General features: G+C 46.7%; 1 protein-coding gene across 2 annotated transcripts in view; it reads right to left on the bottom strand.

Moving 5' to 3' along the window:
- LOC109511915 (dachshund homolog 2-like) overlaps window positions 1–20,221 on the bottom strand; it is a 32,306-nt gene that overhangs the window by 8,386 nt on the left and 3,699 nt on the right. For both annotated transcript variants that reach the window (XM_019863298.1, XM_019863299.1), the window contains exons 2-4: window positions 6,402–6,520; window positions 1,973–2,083; window positions 759–941 (exon numbers count right to left, since the gene is read on the bottom strand). In XM_019863298.1, the coding sequence (XP_019718857.1) occupies window positions 759–941; window positions 1,973–2,083; window positions 6,402–6,520 (413 nt within the window). The remainder of the gene's footprint in view (window positions 1–758; window positions 942–1,972; window positions 2,084–6,401; window positions 6,521–20,221) is intronic.

The following is a 20,221-nucleotide window of genomic DNA, read 5'->3' as shown; positions in this document are numbered from 1 at the left end:
ATCGTCTAGCGTGCGCGCAAAGACATCAGCTGGGAGTGCGCGTGTGGTCAACGTGAAACAATAACACTGATTGCTGTTGTCCTGACGACTCGACACATACAATCATCAATGTGAGTGTTTGCCGCGTGCGCGTGTGTCAGACACATGACTTGGAATCACAAGCTATTGTGTGTGTGTGTGTGTGTGTGTGTGTGAGAGAGAGAGCGAGAGAGAGATGTTGATGAATTGAGTCATTTAGTTGAGTGTCTGCCGATTAATCCAGGCCGAGTGTTAATACAGGAGATGGCAACAGATTAAATGACGCGCATGAACTAATATTGCCAGCCTTTTGAAACACAAACAGACACAATCATACAGAAAAAGCTCGCCCATGTGTGTGTGCACATAGTGTTGCATGTTTGTGTATCAGGTGTGTGTCTGTGTCTCTGTGTGTGTGAGATGGTTTGTTCGATGTTTGTGTGCGTGTGTATCATCGTGAATGTCGTTTACATGTGAGTTAATGTAAGAGTGGTGAGCACGTCCGCCTCACAAGTACAGAGGTCGCGGGTTCAAATCCGGTCCGGTCCTTCCTGTGCGGAGTCTTGATGTTGTCCCTGTGCCTGCGTGAGTTTTCTAAGGGTATAACCGACGTACACGTGTGCATGTCACGATGAATGTATGCATGTTTGTGTGTGTCATGAATTTGTACGTGCGTGCGCGACTGAGGAATCGACAGTCGCAAAGGTAACCCGACACGCGAGGAGAGTGCGCTTGCTCACTGTTGGCGAGCAGCTGCTGCTGCTGCTGTTGATTGACAGCTCCTACAGCCGGGCCCCGCCCTCCTGCGCCTCCTCCTGGTGGGATGGCCCCGCCCCCTCCTCCTCCTCCTCCGGGTCCGCCACTTTGGGCTCCGGCCGGGGGGCTGCTCAGTCGCTCCTTGTCCCAGGAGCACTCACTTCCTCCTGGGCACAAACGAACAAGGAAATGAAAGAACAACAACTTCCTGCTAAACTTGTCGCCAATTCTCTCTCTGCCTTGTGTAATGGCGCCTCGCTCGGCCGCCACCTCACTCCCTCCGCTTGCCTTTTCTTCCCTCCATCATCCATCTTCATCTCCCTCCATTAGTTTGAATTAGCAGCCGTCTCTCTCTATTATTGCGCAGTGAATTCCCTGCGCCGTGCATGTCCGCTGACGCGCGCGTGTGTGTGTGTGTGTGTGTGTGTGTGTGTGTGTGTGTGTGTGTGTGTGTGTGTTTGAGAGAGACAGCTGGGCCTCATCCCCTCTGCGCTTACACCAGGAAGACAAGAAGTATAAACAGATGGGCAGATGTTCTCTTTCTTTCTCTCTCCTGATATGTACACCTTGTGGCGGCGTCCGCATGCAAATGTCTTTCCCGACAAAAAGCACTACTCTGAGCAGGATTTTTAAATGTACACAAAAAAAAAAAAAAGGACAAAATGGTCCATCCGGCCATTTGGCAGGTCGGCAAAGAGAATGGCTCGCCTTTCTTTTCGCTTTCTGCTTTTTGTTTTGCGTTCTTTCAATAATTCACAACGAGATATAATGGACCCTTTGTTGAATGCACGTCAAGCGTAAACGCACGCACGCACGCTTGACATGTTGTTTGTTTCAATTCAACACGTTATAGAGCATAAAAAAACCAACTACAATATAAACTTTACTATTGAAATAACTCAATAGCCTATTTTGAGATAAAACTGTTTTTGCTCTTAGTTCAATAGACATTGTGCTGCTCCCTCTGGTGTGTTTAACACAGACAACGCTTTCCAGTACACGGTCATTCGTTGCAGAAGATAAAGAATACACACCTGCCAGTATTGTCTAGTGTCTCTGTCTCTCAAGTGTTACTGGAGAGCCACGTCCATGCTGTTCGTTCGCCCAATGGCCTTTTTGCTGTTATTTGCTGGCACGTCCAACCGTGCGCGCGTATGTGCGTGTGTGTGTGTGTGTGTGTGTGTGTGTGTTGTGTTACCCGCATTGGAGTGCAGGTCATCGTTGTCCGACTCGTTTCCGTTCTGCAGACTCATCATCATCTTCATCTTGTGCAGCTTCTGGAGCTCGGCCATGGCGGCTGCTGTCAGGCCTGCACGCCCACACACACACACACACACACACACACACACACACGCGCACACAGCCAGTCAATATGCGCGCCCTCCTGTCACCTCCAGGTGGCGTCACCGGGGTGCCGGCGCCGGCTGCCATTGTTGCGCGCGTTGCCTTGAAGTGGTTTTGTTGGAGTGTTTCAGATGCCCCGAGGACACGTTCGCCGATAGGCGGCGAGACAAAAGCGCACACGCATGCATGCACAGCCGTGCACACGCCGTGCACGTGCACGCACTCTTTTGTACGGACTAAGATCCCTGGCTCAGTGCACTGACCTGGAACTGACTTCTATACACAACAACCACCAGAGTGAGAGAGATGACCCCGTGTGTGAGTGTGTGTGTGTGTGTGTGTGTGTGTGTGTGTGTGTGTGTGTGTGTGTGTGTATGAAGGAATGCATGCATGTTTTTTGTGTCAATGTGTGTGTGTGTGTGTGTGTGTGTGTGTGTGTGTGTGCGTGTAATGAGCATTCCTTCAAGGCCGTCAACCGTGGCTGGGGCAAAATCAACACACACACACACACACACACACACACACACACACACACACACACACACACAGAGTACCGTACAGTACAGTTGTCCGCAGGCTATGAAGAACACACGACGGTGACTGGCGGGGTCAGACAGTCGGCCAAGTGGCCCGACGTTCGGCAACCAAACAGGGAGAGACGACGGAGCGCCGGCGGTGGTCCTGCTTCAAAAGTTAACGTCCCCCAAGCATCGCGGAGACCAATTCCCGGCCCGACGCTAACAGTCGGCTGCTTGACTAGGACGCGAGCGGAAGACGATCGATAGAAAGGGAGAGCTGCGAGACTGTTCCCCATCACGACTATCAAACCGAGATCGATGGCTTTCCGCTGTGTCCACGGTTACCGAGCATCGACCCCCCCGTCGCTAATGGCGACCGAGGAACCTTGGGAATTAGCGCGTGATTGATTGACAGACTGCCTCAAAGACACTTGCATCATCACAACCTGCCTGCGAGTGTGCTCACAATACGCTTACCTTTCGCTTTCCTAATCCTTGGATACTGTTTGCTTTTCATCCCCGTGTCCTACGTTCATCCTCCAACTAATTCTCTCAATCACGAAGAGCGACGGATCTTTTCTAAATTGATGAATAGACATTAATAGATGGGTGATTAATTGTTAATAAATGTTTCAGAATAAAAGAGAGAGTCAAATGATAAACACAAAATGTAATGGGAGTATTGATAAAAGGCTTGTACAGTCCATGAGCAAAGCTAAATTCATTAAAAGTAATCAAACAACAAAAATGCTCATTATTTAAAATGCTATTATATAAGACACTTGGCTTCTTAGGCTAAAGTACTTTATGGATTAGCATTTCTTTTCAGTTTTGGACCTCTGTCTTTCGCAACCACCACCTTTCAGGTTAGCTTAGCAGTTAGCATGGCTTATTCTCATCCAGACCTTTGTGATCATGGCACTTATTGGCGCCATTGAGGCAAGTATTGTCGACTTAGTGTTTCGCCACGCGAGCAAGCTAGCTAGCTGCAGCTCGTAGAACCTTAGCGCCTAGCTTTCCTATTGTGTTCAGCGAGTACAACCAACGTAGACGGAGTTTTCGAGCATTGGGACAGAATTTGAGGCATTGAAATGGCGGTCGGGGGTCATGACAAAGTAGTCAAGCCCGTAAGACCCCATGAGCGTGAAACTCAGCCCATTTGGCTCCTCAATATTTGATGGTGCGCGCCGCCTCCGATCGAGCGAGTGCACTCTGAGAGACAGAGTGACACTTTGAATAAAACAAACAGCAAAAGAGAGGAATTGCTCTTTGTGTTCTGGATTTAGAAAGGCACTATTCTCTTATTTTTTTTCTTTGTACTCCCGTGAGCGCAGAGTTCGAAAAATTTCATGGGCGCGCCCCCGCACTTAAGTCGGTCATCTTTTACTTTCTCCAGCGGTCCGAGACGCCATTTTGTTATCGTTTGTATTTCCTTGGCGTCACCAAATGACTGAAACTTTCACTCAAATGATGTGGGCAAGGAAAGTCCCACGTCACTCACTCAACAATACACAAATACTACAGTACTTATAGCGTCTGTGGCGGCTTTTTTTTTGTTTGTTTGTTTTTGGGGGGAGACTTCAACATAATAGCATTTGAACTCATTTCAATGGGGAAAATTGATTTGACATGTGAAAAAGAATGAGCAAAGGTGAAAAGCATTAAAAGCACTTTAGCTTTTCTTTCTCCCTCTCTTCTCTCTCTTCTCTTCCTCCCTCTCCTGATCGCCCATCCCGACTCTCTGCAGGTGCACATGAGGGTCTTCAGATGAGTGCTTATTCTTTTCACAAGAAGATTGAAACCACTTCATCTGTAATCAACGCAACACTCCCGAGCGTGTGTGTGTGTGTGTGTGTGTGTGCGCACGCCTGCTTATCAGTGCAATAAGTTGTTGCGAGCAAGCAGGGTGTCTTTCTGCATTCTAGGAAGTGATGCGTGCGCTACGTGTGCGCGTGTTGAAGAGACAAGGCAGAGCATTGAGCTGTTTAGTGGGCGTGTGAATTAACAAGTCAAATGAGCGGCACAAAGAGCACCCTGAGAGGTTAGCACGCACACGCTGAACCTGACCGTCGCCGTGTCAGTGTCGGCGAGCACGCGGCCAACTAAAGTGATGATGCTTCCTCGAAATTGTCCACAGTTGTTGATGGTTGTTTGTCGATATTAGAATTAACAATCATCTAATCGGCAAGTATTTAAAAAGACATATTGCGCCATCTAGTGAATCGGTTATCTTTTTTTTTTTGTTTTGGGCTGATCAGTCCCAAAAATCCTGATTGTGTCAAGCCTAGTGTGTGCCCTGTGATGGGCTGGCGACCAGTCCTGGGTATATCGCCCAAAGTCAGCCGGCTCCATGTTACCAACGACCTGACTGAGGTTAAGTTATAGAAAATCGATGGATGGATGGATAATACTGGGCTGTTCAAGTGTGAGGTGCCAAAACTTCCAACGTGCTCGCATAATCGACTTGACAAGCCGAGATTCAGTCTTTATCTTCAACTCAAAAGCTGTGCTGATCTAAAATCGAAAGTGAGGCAATGCCGCCATCTCAAGGGATCGGTGTTCATCGTGACATTGGTTTCCGAACCTGAAATTCACAGACAAGCTCGGCCAGACGCTCTTCCACGAAAAGGGGCGAGAGAACAATGGGCACAACAACAGCAGTATCAACAGCGATCCCATTTGTATCAAGTGTCGACATTTTTAAATGATCCCATTCCTCAAAAATCACAATGCCCCATCACTGTCGGCTATTTTAGAACAGGCCTCGGGGCTGCCCGTGCGCTTCTTGGAGGCGACCTGGTAAAGAAGGAATGAATTTAAAACCTCGCCAGCCTTCATCGCCTCCTCGCCTGTCCGACCGCGTTTCGCCCTCCCGCCCCAAACTGCCTCTTTGCGTTCACCGTTTTCCAGCCGCGTGCCCCGCCCCCACACACCCCAGCGCTCACCGCCGAGTCGTAAACAACAGCTCGTCTCCCCCGGCAACCGGGCGTCTCCATGGACGCGAGGGCCGCCTCGACGATGTTCGTGCGCGCGAGGTTGAGGCCGACCTGGACGTGAGCGCTGCCAACTGTGCGCGTGCGCGTGCGTGTGCACTAATGAGCGATCATAAGTGAGCAAATGTTTTCTCTGGGATCCACAAATGTTCGCCAAACACTCTGACTTCTGTACACACGCATACCTGGTGTGTGTGTGTGTGTGTGTGTGTGTGTGTGTGTGTGTGTGTGTGTGTGTGTGTGTGTCATTAGTATGCCACAGTGAGCCGTGTCCATATGTCACTAAACACAAGCATGTTTTATTAATCCTGCAGTGGGGAGGAGGAGGAGGAGGAGGAGGAGGCGATGGCGGGAACGAGGAAGAGGAGTGAGAGAACTCCGAGAAAGTGGCAAGGCGGAAGAAGAGAGGAGGCCGAAAGGAGGACGGCGGAGAGCGGGAGGAAGGAGACCAGGGTATTGGAGAGGCCGAGCAAAAGCCGGAGGGAGGGGGAGATGGACAGATGGAGGAGCGGGACCCAGGAGACGAGTCATTCATCACACCAGCATGCCGCCTGCACTCGTTCACCTCCTATCTCCCTCTGTCAGGTCTTTCTCTTCCCTTCTTGCATCTCGTCTTTCATCCCTCCATCTTTCCAGCCACTTGCTTGCTACTCACATCTGGTCTAATTGCCCCCCACTCACCCCCACCCCTCCACACACCGCCATATCGTCCTCCTCCTCGGCGCTATAAAGGGAGGCGAGACAAGGCAGAATGGAGGCAAGAGATTCTGACCGGTGTGAGACAGCAGGTTGGGGGACAGCAGGCCGGGGAGGCCCGGGTGAAGAAGCCTCGGGCTGTCCTGGATGCCGGCGGCGGAAGAACAACGCTTGGGAGGACGACCCGGACGAGAGCTGCAGGCGGGAGGCACAGAGAGGAGAAATCAGAAAGGCCGTCATTGGTGACAGAAAGATCGCGGCAACGTCGGGTTTGTGAATTGGACTCACCACCTGGGCTGAACCATTTTGAAAAATGAGATCATTACGTCTTCATTCCATGCAATTTTTTTTAAAAACAAAGACAAGCGATAAAAAAACAATCGCAGATGTATTCTACATCAATGTTTTGGTCTTCTCGATTAGGCTTACGCTAAAAATCAAGGCTAATGCGCCATGAACAAGGCTTAAAAAAAGCTATATGAGTTTCTTTATTTACTCCAATTAAAGCTGTGAACTTGCGAAACACTTTCACTTACAGTCTTAAACGTTCACTCGGACATCCAGGGCACGACTGATTCATTAGCAGACCGATTTAATTGGCCGATATTAAAAACAGACGATATTAGCGCCATTAAAATCGACTTTTCTTATTTTATTTTTTTTTTAACCAAGATGATGATATTCAAGCACTCCTGCCAAAAAAGAATTGGCAAACATCTCACATGTTGGAAAGTTGAACTAAGACTAAAGGACAATGTAAAACAATTCGTGTTAAAGCATTAAAGCACCAAAGTTATTTTATTCATTATATATAGTTCTTAGTTAATCAGCCAATTAATTGTTGAACTGAATTTCTGCCAAATATCTGCATCAGCCTCAAAAAAAATCCATATCAATAGGGCCTGACTGATTAATTGGCTGGCCGATTTGATCGTCTGATAATAGCTAAAATGGCAAAAATAAAATTACCAAAACACGCCCCATTTTTGTTTTGTTTTTTTTTTGGTGGGGAGGGGGTTGTTTTGTATTTTCACACATTATAAGAAAAAAAATGACATTCAAACGTTCCCCACACACCACCTAAAAAATAATCCACATCGGCTGGAATGGATTCATGGCGTTTCCATTCATTTCGACCACCACGGAACCTGTCCCCTTTTGACCTTGGAAGCGCTTTATTGTGAAGGGGAAGCAGCGACACAAGCTCAAACATGACCACGACGCACTCAGCTGACAACTAAACATAAAACCCAAGCAGGCCAGCTCGCGGCGGGGCGGCTCACGCTAACAGATGGCCTCGCAAAGTCATTTACACCTAGCGAGGGAAGAAAAAAAAAAAAAAAAGATGCGAGAGGACCGAGACGCGTCTCTGCAAAACATTTCCGCCGTCATGCGACTCCTCAGAAAATGGGATCGATGCTCGCCAGGACTTTTGAGGCTGGTCCCGCTGGAAGGAGCGCCGTGGAGGGTGTGAAAAAGATGTGGCGAGTAAAGCGGCTTTTCGTGAATGTGAAAGCAAAACAGCATGAAGGAGGAGACAAGACCTTTGCATTTCATCTGAACTCAGATTCACCTCTCGACGTCACACTATTCCATGACCGTGTGTGTGTGTGTGTGTGTGTGTGTACAAAAGACACATGATAGCACCTTCTCATTACAGTTCTTTGTTCTGTGTGTGTGTGTGTCCCGTCGGGTTGCCATATGTCGGGTATTAATCCTCGTCAATGGTCCACTCGCTCTTCCACACAAAGAGCATGTCACACACACTCGCGCGCACGCACACACTGACCTACTTTGTAAATTCATTTGGTAACCTTGAGTGTGGCGAAAGCCTTAAATAGACATTTGTCCTCCTTGCCACGGGGGCCGGCAAACTGACTGGAGTCGCCAAACAGTCGCGCTCTGGACGCGCGGCGCTTTATTGTCTTAGGGCGCTTGCACGCACACGCCCACACGCACACACACACACGCAACAATCTGACAAGCCACCTTGAAGTAAGTCTTCCCACTCGGACACGCGCACCATCTCCAGTGCTCCCGAATGGCCGTTTCTATGGCGACGGAGCCTTGATCAATACTTCGTCATTGGCTCTGATGGCCGTTCAGGGTCGGTCTCACTCTCTCACACACACACACACACACACACACACACACACACACACACACACACAGGAAAAGCATGGCGGTGAATAAGCACGGATTGGCGAACCCGTTTGACAGATTGATTTAGCAGGAGACGAGCAGAGGTCAGACACGCGCACTCGCAGACAGCAGCGCGGTTTATCAAAGGCGGGGACGGTCAATACGTTAGTCCGAGTGAGAGGTCGCCCCTCTTTAGCGAGCATCTTTCATCTTGCTCGCATCCCTCCATCCGTTTGTGCGGCTCATCTGTCCATTTCCTCTCCGGGACTCTTCCTCGTGCCTCAATCCTGGTCAATTCAAGAGTCGATAAGTGCCGCTTTGGTACAACGGGATTACCGCTATTCACATCTTTGGCTTGGAGTATGGACTTATTTTGCGGACAACCTATTGTTTTTGACGAGACGGCGAAGAAATGGATGCGTGCCTGTCAACTGACATGACCAGTCAACGCGTCGATGAATCGACTAGTCCACATTTAAAGCTTGAAGCTCAACATCTGGCTAAGCGTGAGCCAGTTAACAGCGAGCAGCTAACCTGAACTCACGCTCGCCAACACCCACGGCACTCACTGGGGCCAGGCCCCGCCTTTTCAAGCCACACACATTCAAAGTCACACCCAGAGTGTGCAAACGTAAGGATGGCGATCCTCAATTGTATCTTAACAGTCCGTATGGACAATCTATTTTTATCCGATTGATTGACTTTGACGGAACTTTCATCACATTATAGTTGCCTCCAGAAACATCTTTAGTTGTTCATACACACACACAAACACACACACATCATAATCATGGACCCTCACACCCAAAGAGAGATGGATGTTTACGTTCCTCCGAGCTTGATTGGGCAGACGAATGACTTCATCTTCTGTACGTGCGCGTGTGAAGTGTGAAAGGAAGACGGACGGGCGAGGAAACCGATAACAAGTATTGATCGATAAGAGAAGTAGAGCGAAAATAATTTGAGGAGGAGGGGTGGGGGGGGGGTCGGAGAGAAGAGCACCTCAAAGAAACAGGAAATGGAATTGACTGATGACCCGCCTCACTTCCTGCCCTTCCCAGAAGATCTGTCCATCTATCTACCCGTTCTTACAGAGGAACAGGTGTGCTTCGGGACAGGAGGCAAAAAAACACTCTTGCATATTTAACTTGTTCTGATTAAATATTAAACGGCTCTCTCTCTCACACACACACACACACACACACACATTCGCTGACGAGACAAGTTATACAGGTCGATGGGCTAACGTGTGTCTGCATGTCTCTACAAGACAGTGTGTGTGCGTGCGTGTGTGTGTGTGTGTGTGTGTGTGTGTGAGAGGACTTCAAGCATCATTAGCTTACTTCCTCGGCATGTTGGCAAACAGGCGCACGCACACGCACACGCAAGGCTCTCACATGTTAGCATTTAGGAAGCAAAACTATAAAAGAGCCCCACCCACGCCCGGCCGGCGCTCTCTTTTGAAGCTCCCCAAAACAAAGTGCAACAACAGGAAGTTTTCACAGTGAGAAGGCGGCGCCATTTTCATCATTTTCATTCAAAAAAACAAGAACACAAGCTAACCAACCGCAACAATCGATTCTGAAAAACAGTCCAAATGAGATTCGCTCCGTGGATGTGATTTAATTCGCGATGTTTTTTTTTTTCTTCCAAACAAAAACAAATTTTACATTTAGCAAATGTTTGGGGTTTGACTTTTGCTTGACAAGACGTTTGCGAGCTGAGCCCGTAGGCACTGTGATGTCATTTTCAGTCGACGGCAAGTCGCAGGACAAGGCAAAATGGCCGCCCCCTGAGGTGGATAAAAACAGGTGATTTTTTTTTTGCTTTATTCATATTCCACAAAATTAATATTAATCTGAATCCTGTGCTTAGACCAGTGAAGGAGCATAGAACATATTGGCAAGAAATTTGGCAATTATTTATTTATTTATTACGTTTCAAGTTACACTTTGCCCTTTTTTGGGGTGTTAAAATATAATTACAGTGGGTTTAAAAAATGTGCATGAGAATGTCCACATCATTAGGGAGTGATAAAACTATATATAATTTTTTTCAGGGGGTGGGGGGGGGTTCTACATATGTCAGATTTTCATCTATCGCAGGGCAGGTGTGTAATATATCGCCCGCGATAAACGGGGCTACGCTGTAGTTAATTTTCAACCCCTCGGTCCCGCTCTCACTCAAACCCCCACCCCACCCCCCCTCCCTGGCCGTTAAGTCAGTGTAATGTAAATGATGTGCCATCGATCGCCCCTGACAGTGCAAGGACGCTCACCTCTCTCCTCTTCCTCCTCTTCTTCTTCCTCCTCCTCGTCGCCCTGTCATCTCTCCCCCCTCCCCCACATCTTTCATCTCTCTCTCTTTCTCTCCCCCATAAGTCGATGGCTCGCTCGCCCGCCCGCCTGTCATCTTTCATCCCTCTTCCGTGTTCCTCCTCTTGCCATCACTTAAGTCCTCCTTCACTCCTCACTGCCGCCATCTTTTATCTCTCAGTCAGCTTGTCGGCCAAGCCGGGTGGGGATGAAGGCGTGGAAGTCGGTGGCTTTAAAGGCAACGTCAACGTCACGTCCAGCGACGTAGCAATCGTACGCAAACATGGCGGGAGCATACGCACAAGTTCGGGGAAGTAGTTGGGGAGTACAAAATATAGTGAGGAAAATAAATTGTAGATTAGAGACACCTAAAAAAAAAATCTTAAGTATAGTTACAAAGTATTTCCCACTATTGCGCCACATGTCACCCCGAGAGTCTTCCTGTATGCCTTCATCCTATTTTGCCCCCTCGATGACATTCCTGTCCGACTCAGAGGGTGTCATCCTCCTTTTCTGCTGAGTCGGTGCTTCACACACACACGCGCGTACGTGCGCACACACCACAGCTGTTGAGAGACTTTTTTTTTTTTTTTTGCGGAAGGGTGGGGGTGGGGGGGGGCTTTATTGGATTGTCTGTGTCCTCTATTTGGATAAGGAGAAAGACGCGAGGGCGCAAGGAGGGGAAAAGGGATGAGAAAAATTAGAGGATAGTGGAAAGAGAGAGCTGAAAAGTCAAATTATTGTGTTGTCAACTTCAGGATGACGGCCCAAATTGGAGTGTGTGTGCGTGTGTCTTTTTAACATGTGCTCTCTGTCCACAAACACGCACTGAGAAGGTAAAGCCTGGATCCGACAATAAGTCCAGTTTTATGACTCGTGTATAACACCAACAGCTGAATCAATATTAGTTTACACTGGGTCACAGTGGACACACGCACGCACGCACGCACACACACACACACACACACACACACACACACACACACACACACACACGTCTCTCTCACTGCGCTTTCATGAATACACATCACATCCCCCAGAATATATTATTACTGCTGATTTACACACTCACACCATTTTTGGGGAGTGGAGAATAACCTGGTCATTTAAGACAACACATGTGCGGGCATTATATCAAGGTATCGAGTTCTCGTGGAGGCTGCTGATACCATCCGCCAATACTTAAGGCAAAAAAAAAAAAAAAAACCTCACACATTGACAAATCACCATATGTGTGTCAGATCAGAAACAAAGGACGATTGTTGCTCACAACTATCTGCTGCTGTGTAAATTGAATTTTCATGTGTCGAAAATTATTGGTGGTATCGGCACTCAGTATCGGGATCGGCGAGTACTAAAAAGTGAATACTTATACTGAGACCAAATATCACCATAAGCACACATATCGGCATCAAACTCGGGATACGCAAAAAAAGGCGCGATACTCACACACACACGCACACAATATATAATAAATACACAAACACATACACGTACAACAGACTTATGATACACACACACACAAAGACACACTATTATGATCGGGAAGAGTCAAGCAATAAAACTGGCCACAGTTGTAAAGTTTTACGGTGCTAAATTAACCCGTCTGGCGAATGAAAAGATATACGAACAGCTCTCAAGCTACGTAAGGCGAAAACAAACAAGAGCCAGAAAAGTACAAACCATGCAAAATGCTACAAACCCAACACTCTAATCACGTTGCAAAGTCTGTCACCAAGTGCTTCTGGACTTCTTCCAGTAGCGGGCGCTCTCGTCTCTGGTGACCACTCGTGAGGCGCTCAACGGTCCCGGAAGGGAAAGGGCCGAGTGGAACGTTCCGCTCCAAAAGACAAAGTGACACGGCATGTCCCGTCAGGAGCTCCCGCACCAGCAGACGTGTCATTCCGCATGTAAGGACGCGCGGTGAGCTCCAAAACACAGCAAGACGACCGTCAAGATGCGCTGTCACTTCCTCCATGACGAAAAGAAAACCTTAAGTGACCAAAGTGGCTCACGCGGTCATGGCCTTGCCGGACAAAGCGTTGGGCCAACCCCTGGGAAAGAACTTTGTCTCCCGACTCCAAGTCTGCTGCGCGGTGCCGAGTCAACGTCCGTATTCGGTTGAGACAGTGGCAGGACGTCAGTTGGATAGTCGGGGTTATATAGTTGAAGCTACATGGGCTAGCACCAGTGATTCTGAAGACTCCGCGCAAATTAGCGTGACATGGCAACACATGGAGGCTGAAATGTGATTGGACAAAAAAAAAAAAAAAAGGAATTAATTTAAAAAAATAATAATAATATTATTGACAAAGAACGCATCCGGTGCAGAGAACTGCTATGCATTGAAGAGCATAGACTGTGTGAAATATTAGAAATTAGGTTGCGGCACACACTGCTTAGCTGTTAGCATGTGGCCAAGGGGGGGCAAAAGGGGGGGGGGGGGCAAAAGGGGGCGCAAAAGAATGTGGCGAGCCATTTTGTAGGTCACTCCAAACAAAGCGTACGGGAAGTACAAACACAGCACAAATAATATCGCTGTTTTCATCCTCTGCGGCAGGAAACGCTGCTCTTAATGTGTGCGGCCTGAATCCAAACACAAACTTTCTCATGTTCATCACGCACACGCCGATGTCCGAGCGCGCAAAAATAAACGCCGATAATCGCGAGGACACACATTCCATCTCCCTTTACATACCCGTGTGTGAAAGAGAGGGTGGGGGGGTGGGGGGTGTAGAAAAGAAAAATCTACAAACATGGCTGAGATTTGTCCCGTCCCTAAGGAATGCAAACAACAACAGTGCACACACAAAGTGAAGGAAACAAGAAAGTGGAAGAACTCAGAGAAAAAGGAGAAAGCTAAAAGAAAGACACTGGGAGAAGGAATGAATCATCTGAGGAGAGACAAAGATGTGTGACGGGAGAGCTGAAAAGAGAAGCAGTGGGAGGGACTGATTAATGAGCAACCACGAGGAGGAAGACATTCAGTCCAGTCAATCTCCAGAAATGCTCCAATTCAAAAGCTGACTCCTTTCCCACCAATGTCGCAACTTTCCTACTTGATAGTTTACGTCTTGAGCAGGTTGAGCGGCGACGTGAAAAGCACTTGTGTTTCTCACTCGTGTTCTGCCGGGTCCAAAGCGAAGCAGATCGCATTTAGTTTGACCCTGCGAAACTGCGACCAAAAAAAAAAAATAAAAATAGGCCCGTCTCGCGGGAGCCTGCGGGAAATAGATGGTGCTCTATTTGGGAGACTTGGGCCCGCAATTGGAATCACTTGCAAGGAGGATGTGAACAAAAGCATGAGAAACAGCACATTCGGCTGTGATATTTTGACACAGGCGTTCCGCAGGGTTCTTGTTTAAGTCACTCATTGAACGGAGGAGTTTCAGTTTGGTTTCTTTATTAAGACAACACTTAATCAACTGAGCTTGTTGATACGTGAAACTCAAACGTGATGATGTGTCTATGAGCTTCCGCGGGTGGACAAAGGAGCCACTGAAGCATGAATTCACAAAAAGGAGATAGACGAAATATGGATGAGTGAAAATGTAACGGTGCCATCTGATTCCAGGAAATAGTTGGCGGTCTGTTTGGGAGACGTGCAATTGGAATCACTTCAACCTGGACGACGTGAACAAAAACATGAGAAACAGCACATTCCGTTGTGATATTTGCGATGGCGTTCCGCAGGGCTCTTGTTTAAGTCACCTTCTGAGCAGAGGAGTTTTACTTTTGTCTCTGTATTCAGATGACACAATTACTGAGCTTGTTGATACAAGTCAAAAAAAAAAAAAAACTAACGTGAATTTGAGCTTCCCTGGGTGGACAAAGGAACTGCTGGAGCATGAAACCACACAGAAAGACGAGAGAAGGAAAATGGATGAGTGAAAATGACACGGCGGGAAAAGTGAGTGAGACAGAGACACAGAGAGAGAGAGACAGAGAGAGAGAGAGAGAGAGAGAGAGAGAGAGAGAGAGAGAGAGAGCGAGAGAGAGAGAGAGCGAGACAGAGAGAGAGAGAGAGAAAGCCACCAGGTCACCGCCAAGCGGGGGGAGTTTTTTTTTTTTTTAACCCAGAAAGAAACAGACACCAATGTCATTGTTTTCATTGTCTAATTCCAAGCACAGGGAGGAGGTGGAGGAGCTGGATGGAGGGATGGGGGAGGAGGCGGCAACATGAGACCTGAGAGGGATTCACATTCTTGCCTTCAGTTTGGACACTTGTGTGCGTGTACGTGATACCTCCATGATTCCATGACGAAAATCCAAGTTGTCGTTTTGAGACTGTATCACTGGCCGCACAAATTCACGTCACATGAGCCTCGCCATAACAGAGACGGTCCCAAACTAAGTCTAATTTTACTCCACGCTGCAAAAAGGGTTCACAGACGCAAATATGGCCTACGTCAACAAATGTTATTTCTGCTTATTTTTTTGCGAAAGGGCGGCATATTTATCCCAGGTTGTGTTACGGCCACCACGCTGAAGAACTTTCCGTTCGAAACTCTCACAACCACCCACTTCAACATTCAGCTATTAGACATTTCTAAAGGGGGTGGCAATTACACCCCCCGCCCACCTCCGCATTGACCCCAGCTACAATTGTTGCAGCGACAATAGCAGCTAGCACGTTTGATATTGAAAAACGAAATTCACAGTGGGTGTCGTTTTCAAGACAAACACGAGCTCACACACACAGGCTTGCTTACATAGACGCTCTTGCTGTCTTGTAAACCGCAATAAAACCAAACACACACACACAAACACACACTTAGACTCGGAGGACGAATTATTGTGAGATTTACGGTGTGTGTGTGTGTGTGTGTGTGTGTGTGTGTGTGTGTGTGTGTGTGTGTGTTTATACGCGTCTTTTATAGGAGTTGTAAATTTGGCTGCCGGCATTGTTTTTATCAGCATATTTGCAAGCTGTTTAGCCAACGGTGCAGATGTCACTATTACGACCGCACATGCATACACACACGCTAAACAATACACACAAGGAAGTTGACACTATATGTGTGTGCGTGTGCATGTGTGTGTGTGTGTGTGTGTGTGTGTGTGTGTGTGTGTGTACAAAATCCTCTATAGGTTCACCTTGCGGAGTGTTTTTAATGTTTGTGCAGAGCTCACACACATAAGCTTCCACTTTTTCCCCCCACTTTTTAAGCAGATGCGTGTTCAATGTGCATTCAAGCGAGTGTGTGAAGGTCAGTAGGAGTGTGTGTGTGTGTGTGTGTGTGTGTGTGTGTGTGTGTGTGCGCGCGCATGTGTGTGTGCGTGTGTGTGTGTGTGTGTGTGTTATTTGATTAATGCTGAGAACCGCAGTGTTTAGAAAGAGGTCACAACCTTTCGGCTTCCATTCAATCAGACGGCGAACGGGCAAAAACCTCCATCTTGCTAGCACGTGCGCGCACACAGGCGCTACACGCTAACAGTGATTAAGCTCAGGGGTTCATTTTGTGTCTTTGTGATTGAAAATGACATGGTCATTTAAAAATAAATAAAAAAAAGAACAAAAAAAACGAATCCAAATGTTGGCCAAAAGTTGCTTAATTTGTTTCTGTATGGTTACTGTTAGTTTTTTGGTTTTGTTTTTTATGACCAACTTTGGGCTCTTTGCGCTGACTGATCTCCACTTTGTCTGAGTCGACACTTTAGTATTTTTTTTTTGTTGTTTGGGGGGTGGGTGGGGGGGCTCTCCCGCCTCATCTTCGCACTCTTTCTTCATTTGCTCGCCGCAGCGCTCAGCTCTTTGAAGCCCCCCTTTAGCCCCCGCGGCCCCAGCCAATTACGCTCTGTTTGTCCACCCGTTTTCAATAAAAATGCTCCCTCCCGCCCTCCCTTTACCCTCCGTCCACCTCCGGCTGCTTCCGTCCACTCCAGCCATCCTCCTCCTCCTCATCATGCCTCCGCCTCCTCCCTCTGCTCTCCTTTTTCATTTTTAATTAACTTCTTTTGTAACTTGAAAGCAACCTACCCCCAACACCACCCCACCCACACACACACTCCTCCACGGTGCCTCCTGACACACACACACACACACACACACACACACGCACACATTCATGTGTAAGTGGAGGTTAAACAGGCTATTTACATTTCAGTTACGGGCAGATAGCAAATAAATGATTAATGAGGCCGCAGATTAGCAGTGCGGCGGTTATTTTAGCCTCGCTTAATTTAGCATTTCACTTTTTCTCCCCAAACTTTTTTGAGCCTTTAATTGAGATTTCGAAACATAACAAACAAAGTTGACCCCCCCCCCCCCACCCAACCCTCAAATTCATCTCAGTGACTCGCGTCAAGACTTCAGCTTCCTGCCAGATAGTGGCTGAGCTAAGCGTGTCAGATTTAATAGATCTGATGGAGAATCACATAAAATTATTTTTCTTTGGGCGGGCGTGATTGAATTAGCTCTCGTTTAAGAGTGTGAGAGTGTATTTATCTCTAATCAAAGATAATTTATGGACATGGATTTGTATTATTTCCAGTCATCAAGTGCACTCGGATTTAGATTGTGTGCATTTTCATGGTGACAGAAAGAATCCGTGAAACTTGGAACGCAATCTCTTTACTTTCTGCGTGGGGCTGCGTGAAGGAGGAAAGTAATGCCAAAAATTAAAATATAGTTGCTGAAGGAGCGCGTCACTAAATCAAGCATGAATTCACACCTGTCAGGATGTAAACATGGTTCATTAAAAGGCGGCAGGGGGTTGCTTTTTTTATACTACACAAACAGAGAGCAGTTACAAGTCTGGACATTGACAGCATTTTCGACCATCTTTGTCCGCCCTGCTGCCCGTCGCGCTGATTTATGGTTGACACCAATAAGTCAAAGATGGAGAATTAAAGAGAACATTTACACACACATACACGCACACGCGAGAGGGGGGAAAAAAAGCAGGAAGTTACAAACTGAAAAGACGCATTGTTCACTGTGAGGAGAAAATTACAGTGAGCGTGATGATTCTGTGACAAGCTATCACAACCACGCACGCACACGCGATCACACAAGCACACACACTTTTTTTTTTGCGCTCAGGTAATAAACGTGTGTCTTCATCAAGACCACCGCGGCACATTTGTCTTCGTGTTGTCGCCCACCGTCTTGGTGGGAAAACAAAAGAAACTATGGAAATAAATGAAGGAGGCTGGACTGTCACATTTAATAAACACACGCGCGCACGCAAGTGACGAGAGCTTGTTCGTCCGTGAACATCTCAGTCAGTTTAACCACTGTTATTATTCTAATCATGATGACATGTTTTTAAATGGATTATTATACGTTTTCATTAATAACACACTGTCTGGCGGGAGCTCCTTGATGGGCACGCACACACACGCACACACAAGTGGTAAATAACGAAATACACATTAAGTCAGGAAACAAAAAAAGAAGCATAAAGTTTGTCGGAACACACACACACACACACACACACACACACGCACGCACCTCTGTCATGTGTCCATATGTTAATTAAAGTTTGCGTTAATGACACGCTGTCTGCTAGAGAGGACACATGCGCGCACATACACGCAATATTTTTTAATTGATTTTGGTTGCAATTATTCCATAGCAACACTTGGACTGACACAAGCTCGCTCGTCTGAACCGGGTGACATCTTTTCAATGTTTCCATTAATAACAACTTGTCTTTTGGACACACTCGCGATTCTGTTGCTTGCGTAAATGTTTTTTTCTTTTTTTGAAAGATGTGCGGGCGGAGGACCGATGACGGAGGGAAGAAGTGTTTACGAACAATCAGGAAGTGTGTGAAGGGAGGAAACAAACCGGAAGTGTGTGAAAGAAGGAAAATGGATGGCGAGATTACCTGGCGGACGAGAGAGAGGGACAGCCATTGTGACACTCCCTAATGCCATTTCCAAAGCAATCTGCTAAGTGCACCAAAGTGTGTGCGTGTGCGTGTTCGCAGGCATCCAATAATCTTGTTGGCGACGACAACATCCCGCTCCCCGCATCTACCTCTCCATCACCTTCGATCCTTGCTAGTTAAAAAAATCCACATTCTTTCGGCGAGTTTTAGTGGTGGTGCCAAAGCTTGTCGTGCGATCCTACGTAGCGCGACAATAGTCGCCTTTCTGTGACATCATCAGTGTGCCCCGCTGTCCAGGCATGACCAGTCGATCCACACGACATTCACGTTACAGTACAGTATAAGCACAAATTGATTAGTCATGCCAAAACATGACATTCTGACTGTGTAATAACTGCTTCTTTCGGTATTAAAGTTCAGAAAAACTCACAAAATAATTCAAACTAAATAAAACAAACACATTGAAAACAAGTGTGCGTAAAAAAAACGACAACCAACTGAAACTAACTACAGTATAGTTTTAGGAAAAATGGCATTAATTTTCGTCCTTGTCAATTAATATTATACATACATAAGCTTTTGGGGTTCATTTAGAATGGATTTTTTTTCACTTTACTATAGGGCCATACAGAAGAAGGGTTGAACCGTTGTTTGGGAATTGTTTACTTTATAACACAGTATTTAGTGACTTTTTTAAATCTTGCACTCAACAAATATGACATTTATGGGCAAAAAACTAAGACTAAGACTAAAACGAATACAAACTAAACTAAAAGAACCCCCCCCCCAAAAAAACACTCTAAAAACTAGTTAAAATGAACTGAATCCAAAAAAAAATTACAAGTCAAAACTAACTAACGATACTAACTAACTATAATGAACAATCCAAAACTATATCCAACCCTCCCCTTGGTTTCACAGTACTGTACTGTACTTGCAATCACAGCTCTAAAATTGATAATTTTGAAAAGTTTGGGGAAATAACTTTTTTTTCTATTGAATGCGCTCAATAGGAACATCCGTACAGTCAGCAGATGGTGAACATTTGTAAACATAAAACTAAGCATTGAAACAAAACCATAACTTATGAAGGTCCGCTAGCTTTATGCTAGCACAAAATGCAAATCACCTTAACGAAACGCTGACGAAGCCAGCATCGATGCAACGGCTATTTGACCACAAACCATCAGCAAAACACGTAGACTGACTATAGAAATGGCATACAGTCTTTACCATCCATCAAAACTCACTAATTTTACTGCAGCTCACTGAGTCACTTAGTTGTGAAACTCTTCTTAGTTCATTTTGACTGTCAGCATTATACTGCGTTTGAACTCCGATCCTTGCGTGCTAAACGTCATCTTCGGACCAAGACTTAAGTGCCTGACTATTAACATCTAAAGTCTCTCTCTCTCTCTCTCTCTCTCTCTCTCTCTCTCTCTCTCACACACACACACACACACACACACACACACACACACACACACACACACACACACACACGCACACACACGCACACACACACATACACACACACCAAGGGAGAGTGGATCAGTTATTTTCCACGGTGCAACGAGTCAGATTTCTTACTTTGATCTTCG

This window comes from Hippocampus comes, unplaced genomic scaffold, assembly GCF_001891065.2.
Source record: "Hippocampus comes isolate QL1 unplaced genomic scaffold, H_comes_QL1_v1.1 scaffold18, whole genome shotgun sequence".
Lineage (NCBI taxonomy): Eukaryota > Metazoa > Chordata > Actinopteri > Syngnathiformes > Syngnathidae > Hippocampus > Hippocampus comes.
The sequence above is the reverse complement of the archived record's forward strand: the minus strand, read 5'-3'. Positions and strand labels throughout refer to the sequence as shown.